Source organism: Lithobates pipiens, unplaced genomic scaffold (assembly GCF_037356315.1).
Source record: "Lithobates pipiens isolate NorthernLeopardFrog02 unplaced genomic scaffold, aLitPip1_a1.2 Scaffold_23, whole genome shotgun sequence".
Classification (NCBI taxonomy): domain Eukaryota; kingdom Metazoa; phylum Chordata; class Amphibia; order Anura; family Ranidae; genus Lithobates; species Lithobates pipiens.
The window spans coordinates 200,887,432-200,902,764 of NW_027507785.1; the positions used below are offsets into that span (position 1 = coordinate 200,887,432).

At 50.7% G+C, this 15,333-nt stretch overlaps 1 protein-coding gene and 12 non-coding genes across 14 annotated transcripts; 12 read left to right on the plus strand and 1 right to left on the minus strand.

Annotated features, from left to right (window-relative positions):
* Positions 1-103: 103 nt before the first annotated feature.
* Positions 104-5,442, minus strand: LOC143928116 (uncharacterized). Of its 2 annotated transcripts, none has more exons than XR_013262373.1 (2): positions 5,127-5,442; positions 104-1,389 (listed from the first exon to the last, which is right to left on the minus strand). XR_013262373.1 is itself a non-coding variant. In XM_077452765.1 (2 exons), the coding sequence occupies exons 1-2, from the start codon at positions 3,633-3,635 to the stop codon at positions 791-793; spliced, it is 1,770 nt and encodes a 589-aa protein (XP_077308891.1). In that variant the 5' UTR covers positions 3,636-3,808; the 3' UTR covers positions 104-790. The 2 variants fall into 2 exon arrangements, 1 of the variants encoding a protein (XP_077308891.1); XM_077452765.1 differs by lacking the exon at positions 5,127-5,442 and adding an exon at positions 2,465-3,808.
* An 896-nt stretch (positions 5,443-6,338) lies between these two features.
* Positions 6,339-6,410, plus strand: TRNAA-UGC (transfer RNA alanine (anticodon UGC)). Its single transcript has one exon. It is a non-coding gene; the product is annotated as a tRNA-Ala (tRNA).
* A 230-nt stretch (positions 6,411-6,640) lies between these two features.
* TRNAA-CGC (transfer RNA alanine (anticodon CGC)) lies at positions 6,641-6,712 on the plus strand. Its single transcript has one exon. It is a non-coding gene; the product is annotated as a tRNA-Ala (tRNA).
* A 151-nt stretch (positions 6,713-6,863) lies between these two features.
* On the plus strand, positions 6,864-6,935 carry TRNAA-UGC (transfer RNA alanine (anticodon UGC)). Its single transcript has one exon. It is a non-coding gene; the product is annotated as a tRNA-Ala (tRNA).
* A 1,546-nt stretch (positions 6,936-8,481) lies between these two features.
* Positions 8,482-8,553, plus strand: TRNAA-UGC (transfer RNA alanine (anticodon UGC)). Its single transcript has one exon. It is a non-coding gene; the product is annotated as a tRNA-Ala (tRNA).
* A 230-nt stretch (positions 8,554-8,783) lies between these two features.
* Positions 8,784-8,855, plus strand: TRNAA-CGC (transfer RNA alanine (anticodon CGC)). The gene has a single exon. It is a non-coding gene; the product is annotated as a tRNA-Ala (tRNA).
* Positions 8,856-9,006: 151 nt separating this feature from the next.
* Positions 9,007-9,078, plus strand: TRNAA-UGC (transfer RNA alanine (anticodon UGC)). Its single transcript has one exon. It is a non-coding gene; the product is annotated as a tRNA-Ala (tRNA).
* A 2,312-nt stretch (positions 9,079-11,390) lies between these two features.
* Positions 11,391-11,462, plus strand: TRNAA-UGC (transfer RNA alanine (anticodon UGC)). Its single transcript has one exon. It is a non-coding gene; the product is annotated as a tRNA-Ala (tRNA).
* Positions 11,463-11,692: 230 nt separating this feature from the next.
* TRNAA-CGC (transfer RNA alanine (anticodon CGC)) lies at positions 11,693-11,764 on the plus strand. Its single transcript has one exon. It is a non-coding gene; the product is annotated as a tRNA-Ala (tRNA).
* Positions 11,765-11,915: 151 nt separating this feature from the next.
* On the plus strand, positions 11,916-11,987 carry TRNAA-UGC (transfer RNA alanine (anticodon UGC)). Its single transcript has one exon. It is a non-coding gene; the product is annotated as a tRNA-Ala (tRNA).
* Positions 11,988-13,534: 1,547 nt separating this feature from the next.
* TRNAA-UGC (transfer RNA alanine (anticodon UGC)) lies at positions 13,535-13,607 on the plus strand. The gene has a single exon. It is a non-coding gene; the product is annotated as a tRNA-Ala (tRNA).
* A 247-nt stretch (positions 13,608-13,854) lies between these two features.
* On the plus strand, positions 13,855-13,926 carry TRNAA-CGC (transfer RNA alanine (anticodon CGC)). The gene has a single exon. It is a non-coding gene; the product is annotated as a tRNA-Ala (tRNA).
* A 152-nt stretch (positions 13,927-14,078) lies between these two features.
* On the plus strand, positions 14,079-14,150 carry TRNAA-UGC (transfer RNA alanine (anticodon UGC)). Its single transcript has one exon. It is a non-coding gene; the product is annotated as a tRNA-Ala (tRNA).
* Positions 14,151-15,333: the final 1,183 nt, after the last annotated feature.

The window sequence follows — 15,333 nt, forward strand, 5'->3', positions numbered from 1 at the left end:
GACAGAAAAAAAAAAAAAAACACAACGAAAACACCAGCAATCAAACCAACAACTCATACCCAAACATGCTATCCAGTAGGGAGGGAGGGTGGGAAAACTGCCTCCTCTGATGTCTTCCCCTCGAGACTGGTCCCGTTCCGGCTCCGCCCCCCTTTTATATGGCTCCTCCCCCTTGCGTGTTTCTCTTCCTCCACCTATCCTCTGTCTTGGTGTCTCTAGGCACCCGGTCATGCCCGCCCCTCCATTACCCCTCCCCTTCAGTACGTGTCATTCCGGGGCTCCCTTGACCTGCGTAGCCCAACAGTCCCCCTCTCAATAATGTCCCATACCAGCCCTTATATATCTATAATAATGAGACCACACCTTTTCTTTGGAGTAAAATGGCCACAACAGCCTTTTATTAAACATAACCAAAATATTTTACTCCCTCCAAAATATGTATATAAATATATAAATATATAAATATATATCTACAACTGTAAACCAAAACCTTGAACAACTTTTATCAACTCCAGTCTGGTGATCTCTGACGGTGACCCACTTTAATTCCAAAAACACCAACCTCACTGCTTTACCTTTTTACCATACCAGGCCTCACGCTGTGACCGCTCAGAGACAAACAATTCCTGCAGTGAAAAACCTCCCAGTATTCCGTCCACCGTTCGGGAATACAACTGAGGGGCCCATAATACCAATGAGCCCCCCCCACCCTTTTATATCACCTCTGTTTTACCGCCACCGTCAAAGACCACCAGAAATCTCACGCCACAGCCTGAAAAGGGTGACCACCTTACCCTTGAGGGCAACCCCACACCCTCAAAGCTTGTTGGATCCCCCCCTGTAAACCCAAAGACCACAGGTCAATCCCGACATCCGTGAGATGAACCCCATCCCCCCTTAGGTACAGACCCACATTGGACTCCAGTTCCCTGTGCCTGATCACCAGCCCTCCATTCTGAATCACGAATCTCCCCACCACCTTATTCACCCGGATCCTCGTCTTCTGAATGCTGGCCACTGACCTTGCCCATCTCCACTGCGTCCGGGCGACAATATCCGACCACAGCAGGATCGTACTGGGAAACCTAGCACGCAGCTTCAGAAAATCCGCCTTAATGTCATTCAGTAAATCCCGGACTTTCCGGGCTCCCAGGTCATTCCCCCCAGCATGCAGAACCAACACATCCGGGGGCCCATGCAGCCACACGAACCTTTCAACCACACTCACCACCCTCTCCCACCGCATTCCTGGTATCCCCAACCATCGCAATTCCGCTTCTGCCCTGGAAATCCCCAGTTGCCTCCCCGCAGGTCTCATGTCTCCTCTCCTGGCCCCCCAACACACGTAGGAGTGGCCCACGATCCAAACGAGGCGCGGTGAACCTCCATCTGAAACGAGAAACCAAAACCTGCTGATCCCCGAAAAACAATAACCCCACAGCAAAACCACTAACCACTGCCCTTACCACCCCACGGAGATCCCAACCCTACCCCCGTGGAAAAAACTCCATCAGTCCCAGGAACGGTTCCTGTATCGCATTCCGTATTACCAACCAACCAGGAATACAACTAAGGGCCATCCCACTCCCTGGACCGCCCAACCGCTAACTGAGGTCGAACGTATGACCTAAACCTACGCGACTCCCAACGACCAATCCTTCGTACCGCCGCCTCATCCAACCCGCACCGGGCCGCCTCTGTGGCCGCCCCGATGCGGAAGGAGTGTGAAGCATATTCCGACTCCTCCCAACCATTAAGCGCCAAACTTCGCCGGAAAACCGCCACGAACTGGAATCTGGACAGGAAAGACCCGTCCGCGTGGACAAGGAATGGACCCGGACTCCCCGGCCTAACCGCTCGGTAACTCCGAACCGCTTCTACCGGGCAAACCTGTGACCCTGCCAAACTGAATAAGCAAATGTTCACACCCCTACCCCGTTGGTCCGTCTTCGAACGCCTAAGAGTTATCTCCACCACTGATCCTGCCACCCGAACATCATGATCCCCCAGCCCCCCAGGAACTTTCCGGGACGGGCTGACCAACTCCCCAATCCGAAAAGCCCCGTAAAAAGCCAATGAAAAGGCCGCCGTGAACAACCGCACCTCGAACGGAGACGTGCAAACCGAAACCAATGTACCACAAATGGCCACCAAGACCCCAAACGTCACCGGACGTCTCGTGTCCCCCCTCTTCGACTGCTTCCGAAAACCCTTCAGCATCTGACGTATCCAAAAACCCTTCGACCAATCCTCCGACCCCAACAACTTAAAAAGGAATGACAAGCCCGCCAGTTTCCGATCGATCACTGCCGCCGAGCGCCCACTCTCCACGTTCCGGACCACAAAATAAAGTGCCAGCAAGCGCCCATCCCCGGCTCCCCCAGTTCCGTCCACCTCTCGCACCAACTCCTGCCATTCCCGCCATACCTTCACGTATGCCGTCCAGGTAGCCCCACTTACAGACCTGCGTATCCAGCCCGCGGCGACTCCAAGGGCAGCGCCCAAATCCACCCCGGGCACGGAATCCCGACTGCCTCCGCGCCAGGTGCCAGTTCCCGGAACTTGTCCCACTGGAAACGAGACAGGGAGTCAGCTAAGGCATTCTCCACCCCAGGTATATGCACAGCATACAAAAACACATTCAAACGCAGGCACCTAAGGACCAATTGGCGCAACAGTCTGATAACAGGAGGGGAGGAGGCAGACATGCGATTCACCACCTGCACCACCCCCATGTTGTCACAGTTGATGCGCAGCTTCAAATTCCTGCAACTCTCCCCCCACAGCTCCAGAGCCAACACAATCGGAAAGAGTTCCAGCAACACCAGGTTACCCAGGAAACCCGCTTCCTTCCACGAGCGCGGCCAAGGTTCCGCACTCCACCTGCCCTGGAAAAACGCACCATAGCCCGTAGACCCTGCTGCGTCGGTGACCAATGCGACATCGAAGTTGCTCACCGGCCCCGACATCCACACCGCCCTGCCGTTATAGGAGGACAAGAAATCATGCCACACCCCCAAGTCGTCCCGGTGCTCCTCCGTCAACCGAATGAAGTGCGTGGGCGCCCGCACCCCCGCCGTCGCCGCCGACAGCCGCCGGCAGAACACCCGGCCCATCGGGATGATGCGGCACGCAAAGTTCAGTTTGCCCAGCAAGGACTGCAAGGTCGTCAGCTGAACCTTCCGACGGCCCTGAATCTCCCGAATCGCCCGCTGCAAATCCGCCAACTTGTCATCCGGCAACCTGCACTCCATAGCCGCCGAATCTATCACTATACCCAAGAAACTCAACACCCCCACTGGGCCCTCCGTCTTTTCGGCCGCCAATGGCACCCCAAAAACGCCTGCGATGTGCTGCAACGTGGACAAGAGAATCGCACACACAGCGGAGGCATGGGGGCCGATGCAGAGAAAATCGTCCAAGTAGTGAATGATTGACTCAATGCCGGAAACATCCCGCACCACCCACTCCAGGAACGAACTAAACTGCTCGAACACGGAGCAAGAAACGGAGCAGCCCATAGGCAAACACTTGTCCACGTAGAACTGCTCCCGCCAGTGACAACCCAACCACCGAAAACTGTCCGGGTGCACCGGCAGCAACCGGAAAGCCGACTCAATGTCCGCCTTGGCCATGAGCGCTCCCCGGCCGTAGCGCCGCACCCACCGAACAGCCGCGTCAAATGACGTATACGACACCGCACAGACGTCCGGGTCAATGAAATCATTGACCGAACCCCCCTTTGGAAACGACAAGTGGTGTATGAGCCGAAACTTGCCCGGCTCCTTCTTGGGGACAACCCCCAAGGGGGACAACACCAGCGAGTCCCACGGCTTAACCGTAAACGGCCCCCCCATCCGACCCAGCGCCACTTCCTTCCCCAACTTTTCGTCCACCACCGTAGGGTGCTGCAAGGCCGACCTGAGGTTTCGCGCCACCGGCGGCACCACCTTCAAGTCACAGGGAATCCGGAAACCCTCCCGGAACCCCTCGGCCAGCAGCCGCGCAGCCACCCTGTCCGGGTACCTACTTAGGAAAGGAAGCATCCTTTCCACCCTCACCGGCGTCTTCCCTCTTGTTAGCAGCGTCGCCGGGACGCTTTCCCCTTTTAAAGCAGCGAGACAGGGCGTGAGCCCCCCCGCAGCCGGAACACTCGTGCTTGAACCGGCACGCACTTCCAAACTTGCAGGCACCCTCGTTAAAAGACCAGCACACCCCCCACTTCTTTCCGGCCGACAGTCCTGAGGAGGGTGTACCCCCGGCCCCCCCCTGAAAAAACTGAGGCGGGGCCCGGGCGGAGGACATCAGCCTCATCCAGAGGCTGATGTCCTTGTGATCCCACCGCAACTCCTGACGCACCGCCTTCCGCTGCCGGAACTGTTCGTCGTACCGGAGCCATGCCACCCCCCCGTACACCCGGTGTGCCTCCCCAATGGCGTCCATATAGCAAAACAACGCCGAGCAGTGCTCGGGGTTCTTTTCGCCGATGACGCTCGCCAAAATCGCGAACGCCTGCAACCAATTCGCAAACGTACGCGGTATCAGCCTATAACGCCTCTTTTCCTCATCGTCTTTTTTCGTGTCATTGGGCTTGACCCGATCCAAATTGAATTTTTCCAGTGGGAGCAGCGAGAATATCTCCACATACTCACCTTTTGCAATTTTCTCCCGCACCTCCGGCTTCAGGTGCGCCCCGAGCGGTCCCTCGAAGCAGACGTACACCTCACAACGCGCCGCATCCCCAATCCGAACCACATCAGTACGGCTGGGTGTCGCGGCCGCCTCCTCCCCACCGGACCCCCCGCCCACCACCGGCACCGCCGTTGCGGACGCCGCGGGTTCCCCACCCGCCGCCGGCGGGACCCCCGCCGCCCCCGCTACTTTACCAGCCCCCCAAGGCGCCGTCAGGGCAGGAGATCCCCCATCCCCCCCAAACCTGTCCACCAAAGCCCGCAATCCCTCCAACAAACCCTGCATGGGCGGCGCGGGCCCCGGGTCCACCTGACCCGACCCCGCCACCGACACCCCACCCAGCGGCGCCGGAGGCGCCGCTGAACCAGCCGCCCCTTGCACCACCCCCAGCAACCCCTGCAAAACATCAGAGAAAACAGTAGGTACTGACTTACCGGGCCGACCAGGAACACGTCCCGCAGCCGCGTTGCCGCTCTCCACCGCCGGGGGAACCACGTCGTCTTCAGCGGACAGTTCTCCCTCCGACCGGTCCTCCTCTTCCCTCTCCGCAGGCGCCAGAAGCCCCCTGGGCGATCCGCTCCCAGAGGCCGCAGCAAGCAGGTGGCTGGGAAGATCCTTCACCACAGGGGCCTTGCTCCCAGACTGGCGTAGAGAACCAGACCTAGGGCGCCCCCCCGCACCACCCCTGGGCGTCAGTCCTCCAGTCTGTCCATCAAGTAAGCCCGCATCCGCCCGGCGCCCCCCACCCACCGCCCGTGCCCCCCTGTAGGCCGACTCTGTCCGTCTTGCAGAACCCTCCGCACCGCTGGCTGTCCCCCTGCTCGTGCAGGGCCCCCCACAGGGGTCCCCCACGCGAACGGTCGCCGGGCTGGACGGCGGGGAGCCGGCGCCATCTTGGCCCGTGGCCCCGCCCCCCGGGGTAGGCCGGCGGCGTGCAGACCGCCCCAGGCCCCGATCGTCCTGCTGTCTCCGTTTTGCGGGGGGGACCGACCTGTCCGCCCCCGGGCTCCGCCGATCACGAGGTGGCCGAGGGGCGGGTCCCGGCGAAAAGCGCGCCGGAGGCCGAGACCTCCGGGCCCGCAGCACCGGCTCCCCGCTACTCGTGCCTGCCTCCGTCTCACCCATCCAGCGCTCCACCTGCTCGGTTAGCCACTCCGAACCCCGCACCTCCGCTTGAGCCCGCAGCCGCTCCAACACGTGCTCGATCGCCGCCATTTTGCCCAGAGAGGAGCAGCGCTGGAAAACTGCCTCCTCTGATGTCTTCCCCTCGAGACTGGTCCCGTTCCGGCTCCGCCCCCCTTTTATATGGCTCCTCCCCCTTGCGTGTTTCTCTTCCTCCACCTATCCTCTGTCTTGGTGTCTCTAGGCACCCGGTCATGCCCGCCCCTCCATTACCCCTCCCCTTCAGTACGTGTCATTCCGGGGCTCCCTATTCGGACATAAATGTTTTTTTTTTTGGCTCTTGAAGGCTGAAAGTCCTTCCTGGAAGAAAAAAAATGAAAGCGTGGTTGGTTTTGGGAAGTGAAGGAGGCCCTGAGTACTGGTAGTGGAACACAGATGTGAAGGCCAGGTGCCGGGTTAAAGGATGCAACATCGTTTAGAGCTTTTTGGGGGGCGAAAAAGGCACAGGCGCTCCAACATGGTAAGGGGATGTAGCTCAGTGGTAGAGCGCACGCTTTGCATGTGCGAGGTCCCGGGTTCAATCCCCGGCATCTCCATTTACCGTACGCCAAGGGAAACGGCCACCGCTCATCTGCTGCAACCCAGGCATGTGCACACACATGGGAAACATTTGGCAAAAACAACCCTTACATAAACATGCCTGGCCGCACCCTCCAAAGTCATTAGCATGTAAGGGTGGAGGAGACAACCAGGAATTCTTCCCTTTGTTCCTCTCTATCTGCATTTTCAACTCACAAGGATCAAAGGTCTGCTCCTGAGTAGTAAGGGGGATGTAGCTCAGTGGTAGAGCGCACGCTTCGCATGTGTGAGGTCCCGGGTTCAACCCCCGGCATCTCCATTCTTTATCTTAAAACCGAGTCTAGTTACCATGTAGCGCATGCTGAGTGGCCTAACTATCCCCACAAAGTGCAAAATACTGCTGAGAACTTTACTCTAAAGTCAAACTTCACACCCCCCAAAAAAAAGGCACAGACTAAGGCAAACAAGATGGGGATGTAGCTCAGTGGTAGAGCGCACGCTTTGCATGTGTGAGGTCCCGGGTTCAATCCCCAGCATCTCCATTCTTTATCTTAAAGCCGAGTCTAGTATCTATGCAGCGCATGCTGACTTGACTAATTATCCCCACAAAGTGCAAAATCCTGCTGAGAACTTTTCTCTAAAGTCAAACTTTCTCCCCCCCCCCCCCCAAAAAAAAAAAAAGGCACAGAAGGGCAAGCACAAGCACAAGATGGGGATGTAGCTCAGTGGTAGAGCGCATGCTTTGCATGTGTGAAGCCCCATGTTCATTTCCCAGCATCTCCAGCCTTCGCCGTAAACAGATATCAGTTGGGGTGATTGCAACTAGTTTCAAAACCCTGCCCACAGCTTTGCTGGGTACTGTCAAAATGGGTGGCAGTAGCAAGGAAGGCTTTTCTTAGAAGCATGCTAATGAACTTGTAGTTGACATTGGCTGTCTGTTTAAGGGTATGTCCAGTTTTGTTAGAAAATAATTAAAAGTAATATTGTATATACAATTGTAACACAAGCCATATTGTCACTTATTTAAAAAAAAAGATCTTTCCTTTTCAATTGGCAGCGCTGTCATTTTCTGTAAAATTCAATGCAATATGGCAACCTAGAGGCGTTCCGTACACAATTGGTGTACAGAACGGCCCCCAGAGATTTCACTTCCTGTTTGTGTGATTGGCTCACTGATTTTCCCAGAAGTCTTGCCTTAGATACAAGTCAGATTTTAGGCATCCTCTGCAAGAAAAAATGTCAGATTTGGTGAGATGCTCCTAAATGGTTAAGTACTTCTCAAGGACTGCAGGTCCTGTTATTCTTCTCACTAGAGCCCTGCAAGTGCATCAGCTGCTCAAAAGTGAAGAATAAAAAAATCACTCCCATTTCAAATCAGTCCTGCACAAGACATGATCTAACAAAAAGCTATTCATTCAGAGAAGAAACAGGTAGGACTCTGCAACAAAACGTGTTAAAATTCTTGCAATGTCCATTGATCACCCAGAGGGGATTGGTTTTTTTTCCTCAATAAAAGAGGAGTCCTCCCTGCATAAGTTCTGCCCTGAGGATGTAGTTTAATGGTGTCATTTGTTGAACTGTACGCATAGGCTATAGTAGAGGAAATCTTCACATTCCTGTGTCAGCGGTTTCTTATTGTGTTGACACGTGAGGCTATTAGGCATGGCTTTGCATGGGTTAATGCATGACCTCTATCTGCAGTGTGAGACCTGACACCTCCTGAGAAGAAACTTCATTTCGAAAAAGTCCTGCCTCTCTCAGACTAGTGCTCATGCAGGTGAGAGTCACACAGTAATTAGATGTGACACAGACACAAAGAGAGGTCACTTATGCAGCTGGGAGATAATGTGTTGTCAGCTAACTGACAAACACAATTCGGACATAAATGTTTTTTTTTTTGGCTCTTGAAGGCTGAAAGTCCTTCCTGGAAGAAAAAAAATGAAAGCGTGGTTGGTTTTGGGAAGTGAAGGAGGCCCTGAGTACTGGTAGTGGAACACAGATGTGAAGGCCAGGTGCCGGGTTAAAGGATGCAACATCGTTTAGAGCTTTTTGGGGGGCGAAAAAGGCACAGGCGCTCCAACATGGTAAGGGGATGTAGCTCAGTGGTAGAGCGCACGCTTTGCATGTGCAAGGTCCCGGGTTCAATCCCCGGCATCTCCATTTACCGTACGCCAAGGGAAACGGCCACCACTCATCTGCTGCAACCCAGGCATGTGCACACACATGGGAAACATTTGGCAAAAACAACCCTTACATAAACATGCCTGGCCGCACCCTCCAAAGTCATTAGCATGTAAGGGTGGAGGAGACAACCAGGAATTCTTCCCTTTGTTCCTCTCTATCTGCATTTTCAACTCACAAGGATCAAAGGTCTCCTCCTGAGTAGTAAGGGGGATGTAGCTCAGTGGTAGAGCGCACGCTTCGCATGTGTGAGGTCCCGGGTTCAACCCCCGGCATCTCCATTCTTTATCTTAAAACCGAGTCTAGTTACCATGTAGCGCATGCTGAGTGGCCTAACTATCCCCACAAAGTGCAAAATACTGCTGAGAACTTTACTCTAAAGTCAAACTTCACACCCCCCAAAAAAAAGGCACAGACAAAGGCAAACAAGATGGGGATGTAGCTCAGTGGTAGAGCGCACGCTTTGCATGTGTGAGGTCCCGGGTTCAATCCCCAGCATCTCCATTCTTTATCTTAAAGCCGAGTCTAGTATCTATGCAGCGCATGCTGACTTGACTAATTATCCCCACAAAGTGCAAAATCCTGCTGAGAACTTTTCTCTAAAGTCAAACTTTCTCCCCCCCCCCCCAAAAAAAAAAAAGGCACAGAAGGGCAAGCACAAGCACAAGATGGGGATGTAGCTCAGTGGTAGAGCGCATGCTTTGCATGTGTGAAGCCCCATGTTCATTTCCCAGCATCTCCAGCCTTCGCCGTAAACAGATATCAGTTGGGGTGATTGCAACTAGTTTCAAAACCCTGCCCACAGCTTTGCTGGGTACTGTCAAAATGGGTGGCAGTAGCAAGGAAGGCTTTTCTTAGAAGCATGCTAATGAACTTGTAGTTGACATTGGCTGTCTGTTTAAGGGTATGTCCAGTTTTGTTAGAAAATAAGTAAAAGTAATATTGTATATACAATTGTAACACAAGCCATATTGTCACTTATTTAAAAAAAAAGATCTTTCCTTTTCAATTGGCAGCGCTGTCATTTTCTGTAAAATTCAATGCAATATGGCAACTTAGAGGCGTTCCGTACACAATTGGTGTACAGAACGGCCCCCAGAGATTTCACTTCCTGTTTGTGTGATTGGCTCACTGATTTTCCCAGAAGTCTTGCCTTAGATACAAGTCAGATTTTAGGCATCCTCTGCAAGAAAAAATGTCAGATTTGGTGAGATGCTCCTAAATGGTTAAGTACTTCTCAAGGACTGCAGGTCCTGTTATTCTTCTCACTAGAGCCCTTAAAGCCGAGTCTAGTATCTATGCAGTGCATGCTGACTTGACTAATTATCCCCACAAAGTGCAAAATCCTGCTGAGAACTTTTCTCTAAAGTCAAACTTTCTCCCCCCCCCCCCCCCCAAAAAAAAAAAAGGCACAGAAGGGCAAGCACAAGCACAAGATGGGGATATAGCTCAGTGGTAGAGCGCATGCGTTGCATGTGTGAAGCCCCATGTTCAATTCCCAGCATCTCCAGCCTTCGCCGTAAACAGATATCAGTTGGGGTGATTGCAACTAGTTTCAAAACCCTGCCCACAGCTTTGCTGGGTACTGTCAAAATGGGTGGCAGTAGCAAGGAAGGCTTTTCTTAGAAGCATGCTAATGAACTTGTAGTTGACATTGGCTGTCTGTTTAAGGGTATGTCCAGTTTTGTTAGAAAATAAGTAAAAGTAATATTGTATATACAATTGTAACACAAGCCATATTGTCACTTATTTAAAAAAAAAGATCTTTCCTTTTCAATTGGCAGCGCTGTCATTTTCTGTAAAATTCAATGCAATATGGCAACCTAGAGGCGTTCCGTACACAATTGGTGTACAGAACGGCCCCCAGAGATTTCACTTCCTGTTTGTGTGATTGGCTCACTGATTTTCCCAGAAGTCTTGCCTTAGATACAAGTCAGATTTTAGGCATCCTCTGCAAGAAAAAATGTCAGATTTGGTGAGATGCTCCTAAATGGTTAAGTACTTCTCAAGGACTGCAGGTCCTGTTATTCTTCTCACTAGAGCCCTGCAAGTGCATCAGCTGCTCAAAAGTGAAGAATAAAAAAATCACTCCCATTTCAAATCAGTCCTGCACAAGACATGATCTAACAAAAAGCTATTCATTCAGAGAAGAAACAGGTAGGACTCTGCAACAAAACGTGTTAAAATTCTTGCAATGTCCATTGATCACCCAGAGGGGATTGGTTTTTTTTCCTCAATAAAAGAGGAGTCCTCCCTGCATAAGTTCTGCCCTGAAGATGTAGTTTAATGGTGTCATTTGTTGAACTGTACGCATAGGCTATAGTAGAGGAAATCTTCACATTCCTGTGTCAGCGGTTTCTTATTGTGTTGACACGTGAGGCTATTAGGCATGGCTTTGCATGGGTTAATGCATGACCTCTATCTGCAGTGTGAGACCTGACACCTCCTGAGAAGAAACTTCATTTCGAAAAAGTCCTGCCTCTCTCAGACTAGTGCTCATGCAGGTGAGAGTCACACAGTAATTAGATGTGACACAGACACAAAGAGAGGTCACTTATGCAGCTGGGAGATGATGTGTTGTCAGCTAACTGACAAACACAATTCGGACATAAATGTTTTTTTTTTTTGGCTCTTGAAGGCTGAAAGTCCTTCCTGGAAGAAAAAAAATGAAAGCGTGGTTGGTTTTGGGAAGTGAAGGAGGCCCTGAGTACTGGTAGTGGAACACAGATGTGATGGCCAGGTGCCGGGTTAAAGGATGCAACATCGTTTAGAGCTTTTTGAGGGGCGAAAAAGGCACAGGCGCTACCACATGGTAAGGGGATGTAGCTCAGTGGTAGAGCGCACGCTTTGCATGTGCGAGGTCCCGGGTTCAATCCCCGGCATCTCCATTTACCGTACGCCAAGGGAAACGGCCACCCCTCATCTGCTGCAACCCAGGCATGTGCACACACATGGGAAACATTTGGCAAAAACAACCCTTACATAAACATGCCTGGCCGCACCTTCCAAAGTCATTAGCATGTAAGGGTGGAGGAGACAACCAGGAATTCTTCCCTTTGTTCCTCTCTATCTGCATTTTCAACTCACAAGGATCAAAGGTCTGCTCCTGAGTAGTAAGGGGGATGTAGCTCAGTGGTAGAGCGCACGCTTCGCATGTGTGAGGTCCCGGGTTCAACCCCCGGCATCTCCATTCTTTATCTTAAAACCGAGTCTAGTTACCATGTAGCGCATGCTGAGTGGCCTAACTATCCCCACAAAGTGCAAAATACTGCTGAGAACTTTACTCTAAAGTCAAACTTCACACCCCCCAAAAAAAAGGCACAGACTAAGGCAAACTAGATGGGGATGTAGCTCAGTGGTAGAGCGCACGCTTTGCATGTGTGAGGTCCCGGGTTCAATCCCCAGCATCTCCATTCTTTATCTTAAAGCCGAGTCTAGTATCTATGCAGCGCATGCTGACTTGACTAATTATCCCCACAAAGTGCAAAATCCTGCTGAGAACTTTTCTCTAAAGTCAAACTTTCTCCCCCCCCCCCCCAAAAAAAAAAAAAAAGGCACAGAAGGGCAAGCACAAGCACAAGATGGGGATGTAGCTCAGTGGTAGAGCGCATGCTTTGCATGTGTGAAGCCCCATGTTCATTTCCCAGCATCTCCAGCCTTCGCCGTAAACAGATATCAGTTGGGGTGATTGCAACTAGTTTCAAAACCCTGCCCACAGCTTTGCTGGGTACTGTCAAAATGGGTGGCAGTAGCAAGGAAGGCTTTTCTTAGAAGCATGCTAATGAACTTGTAGTTGACATTGGCTGTCTGTTTAAGGGTATGTCCAGTTTTGTTAGAAAATAAGTAAAAGTAATATTGTATATACAATTGTAACACAAGCCATATTGTCACTTATTTAAAAAAAAAGATCTTTCCTTTTCAATTGGCAGCGCTGTCATTTTCTGTAAAATTCAATGCAATATGGCAACCTAGAGGCGTTCCGTACACAATTGGTGTACAGAACGGCCCCCAGAGATTTCACTTCCTGTTTGTGTGATTGGCTCACTGATTTTCCCAGAAGTCTTGCCTTAGATACAAGTCAGATTTTAGGCATCCTCTGCAAGAAAAAATGTCAGATTTGGTGAGATGCTCCTAAATGGTTAAGTACTTCTCAAGGACTGCAGGTCCTGTTATTCTTCTCACTAGAGCCCTGCAAGTGCATCAGCTGCTCAAAAGTGAAGAATAAAAAAATCACTCCCATTTCAAATCAGTCCTGCACAAGACATGATCTAACAAAAAGCTATTCATTCAGAGAAGAAACAGGTAGGACTCTGCAACAAAACGTGTTAAAATTCTTGCAAATTCCATTGATCACCCAGAGGGGATTGGTTTTTTTTCCTCAATAAAAGAGGAGTCCTCCCTGCATAAGTTCTGCCCTGAAGATGTAGTTTAATGGTGTCATTTGTTGAACTGTACGCATAGGCTATAGTAGAGGAAATCTTCACATTCCTGTGTCAGCGGTTTCTTATTGTGTTGACACGTGAGGCTATTAGGCATGGCTTTGCATGGGTTAATGCATGACCTCTATCTGCAGTGTGAGACCTGACACCTCCTGAGAAGAAACTTCATTTCGAAAAAGTCCTGCCTCTCTCAGACTAGTGCTCATGCAGGTGAGAGTCACACAGTAATTAGATGTGACACAGACACAAAGAGAGGTCACTTATGCAGCTGGGAGATGATGTGTTGTCAGCTAACTGACAAACACAATTCGGACATAAATGTTTTTTTTTTTGGCTCTTGAAGGCTGAAAGTCCTTCCTGGAAGAAAAAAAATGAAAGCGTGGTTGGTTTTGGGAAGTGAAGGAGGCCCTGAGTACTGGTAGTGGAACACAGATGTGAAGGCCAGGTGCCGGGTTAAAGGATGCAACATCGTTTAGAGCTTTTTGAGGGGCGAAAAAGGCACAGGCGCTACCACATGGTAAGGGGATGTAGCTCAGTGGTAGAGCGCACGCTTTGCATGTGCGAGGTCCCGGGGTTCAATCCCCGGCATCTCCATTTACCGTACGCCTAGGGAAACGGCCACCCCTCATCTGCGGCCACCCCTCATCTGCTGCAACCCAGGCATGTGCACACACATGGGAAACATTTGGCAAAAACAACCCTTACATAAACATGCCTGGCCGCACCCTCCAAAGTCATTAGCATGTAAGGGTGGAGGAGACAACCAGGAATTCTTCCCTTTGTTCCTCTCTATCTGCATTTTCAACTCACAAGGATCAAAGGTCTGCTCCTGTGTAGTAAGGGGGATGTAGCTCAGTGGTAGAGCGCACGCTTCGCATGTGTGAGGTCCCGGGTTCAACCCCCGGCATCTCCATTCTTTATCTTAAAACCGAGTCTAGTTACCATGTAGCGCATGCTGAGTGGCCTAACTATCCCCACAAAGTGCAAAATACTGCTGAGAACTTTACTCTAAAGTCAAACTTCACACCCCCCAAAAAAAAAGGCACAGACTAAGGCAAACAAGATGGGGATGTAGCTCAGTGGTAGAGCGCACGCTTTGCATGTGTGAGGTCCCGGGTTCAATCCCCAGCATCTCCATTCTTTATCTTAAAGCCGAGTCTAGTATCTATGCAGCGCATGCTGACTTGACTAATTATCCCCACAAAGTGCAAAATCCTGCTGAGAACTTTTCTCTAAAGTCAAACTTTCTCCCCCCCCCCCCCAAAAAAAAAAAAGGCACAGAAGGGCAAGCACAAGCACAAGATGGGGATGTAGCTCAGTGGTAGAGCGCATGCTTTGCATGTGTGAAGCCCCATGTTCTATTCCCAGCATCTCCAGCCTTCGCCGTAAACAGATATCAGTTGGGGTGATTGCAACTAGTTTCAAAACCCTGCCCACAGCTTTGCTGGGTACTGTCAAAATGGGTGGCAGTAGCAAGGAAGGCTTTTCTTAGAAGCATGCTAATGAACTTGTAGTTGACATTGGCTGTCTGTTTAAGGGTATGTCCAGTTTTGTTAGAAAATAAGTAAAAGTAATATTGTATATACAATTGTAACACAAGCCATATTGTCACTTATTTAAAAAAAAAGATCTTTCCTTTTCAATTGGCAGCGCTGTCATTTTCTGTAAAATTCAATGCAATATGGCAACCTAGAGGCGTTCCGTACACAATTGGTGTACAGAACGGCCCCCAGAGATTTCACTTCCTGTTTGTGTGATTGGCTCACTGATTTTCCCAGAAGTCTTGCCTTAGATACAAGTCAGATTTTAGGCATCCTCTGCAAGAAAAAATGTCAGATTTGGTGAGATGCTCCTAAATGGTTAAGTACTTCTCAAGGACTGCAGGTCCTGTTATTCTTCTCACTAGAGCCCTGCAAGTGCATCAGCTGCTCAAAAGTGAAGAATAAAAAAATCACTCCCATTTCAAATCAGTCCTGCACAAGACATGATCTAACAAAAAGCTATTCATTCAGAGAAGAAACAGGTAGGACTCTGCAACAAAACGTGTTAAAATTCTTGCAATGTCCATTGATCACCCAGAGGGGATTGGTTTTTTTTCCTCAATAAAAGAGGAGTCCTCCCTGCATAAGTTCTGCCCTGAAGATGTAGTTTAATGGTGTCATTTGTTGAACTGTACGCATAGGCTATAGTAGAGGAAATCTTCACATTCCTGTGTCAGCGGTTTCTTATTGTGTTGACACGTGAGGCTATTAGGCATGGCTTTGCATGGGTTAATGCATGACCTCTATCTGCAGTGTGAGACCTGACACCTCCTGAGAAG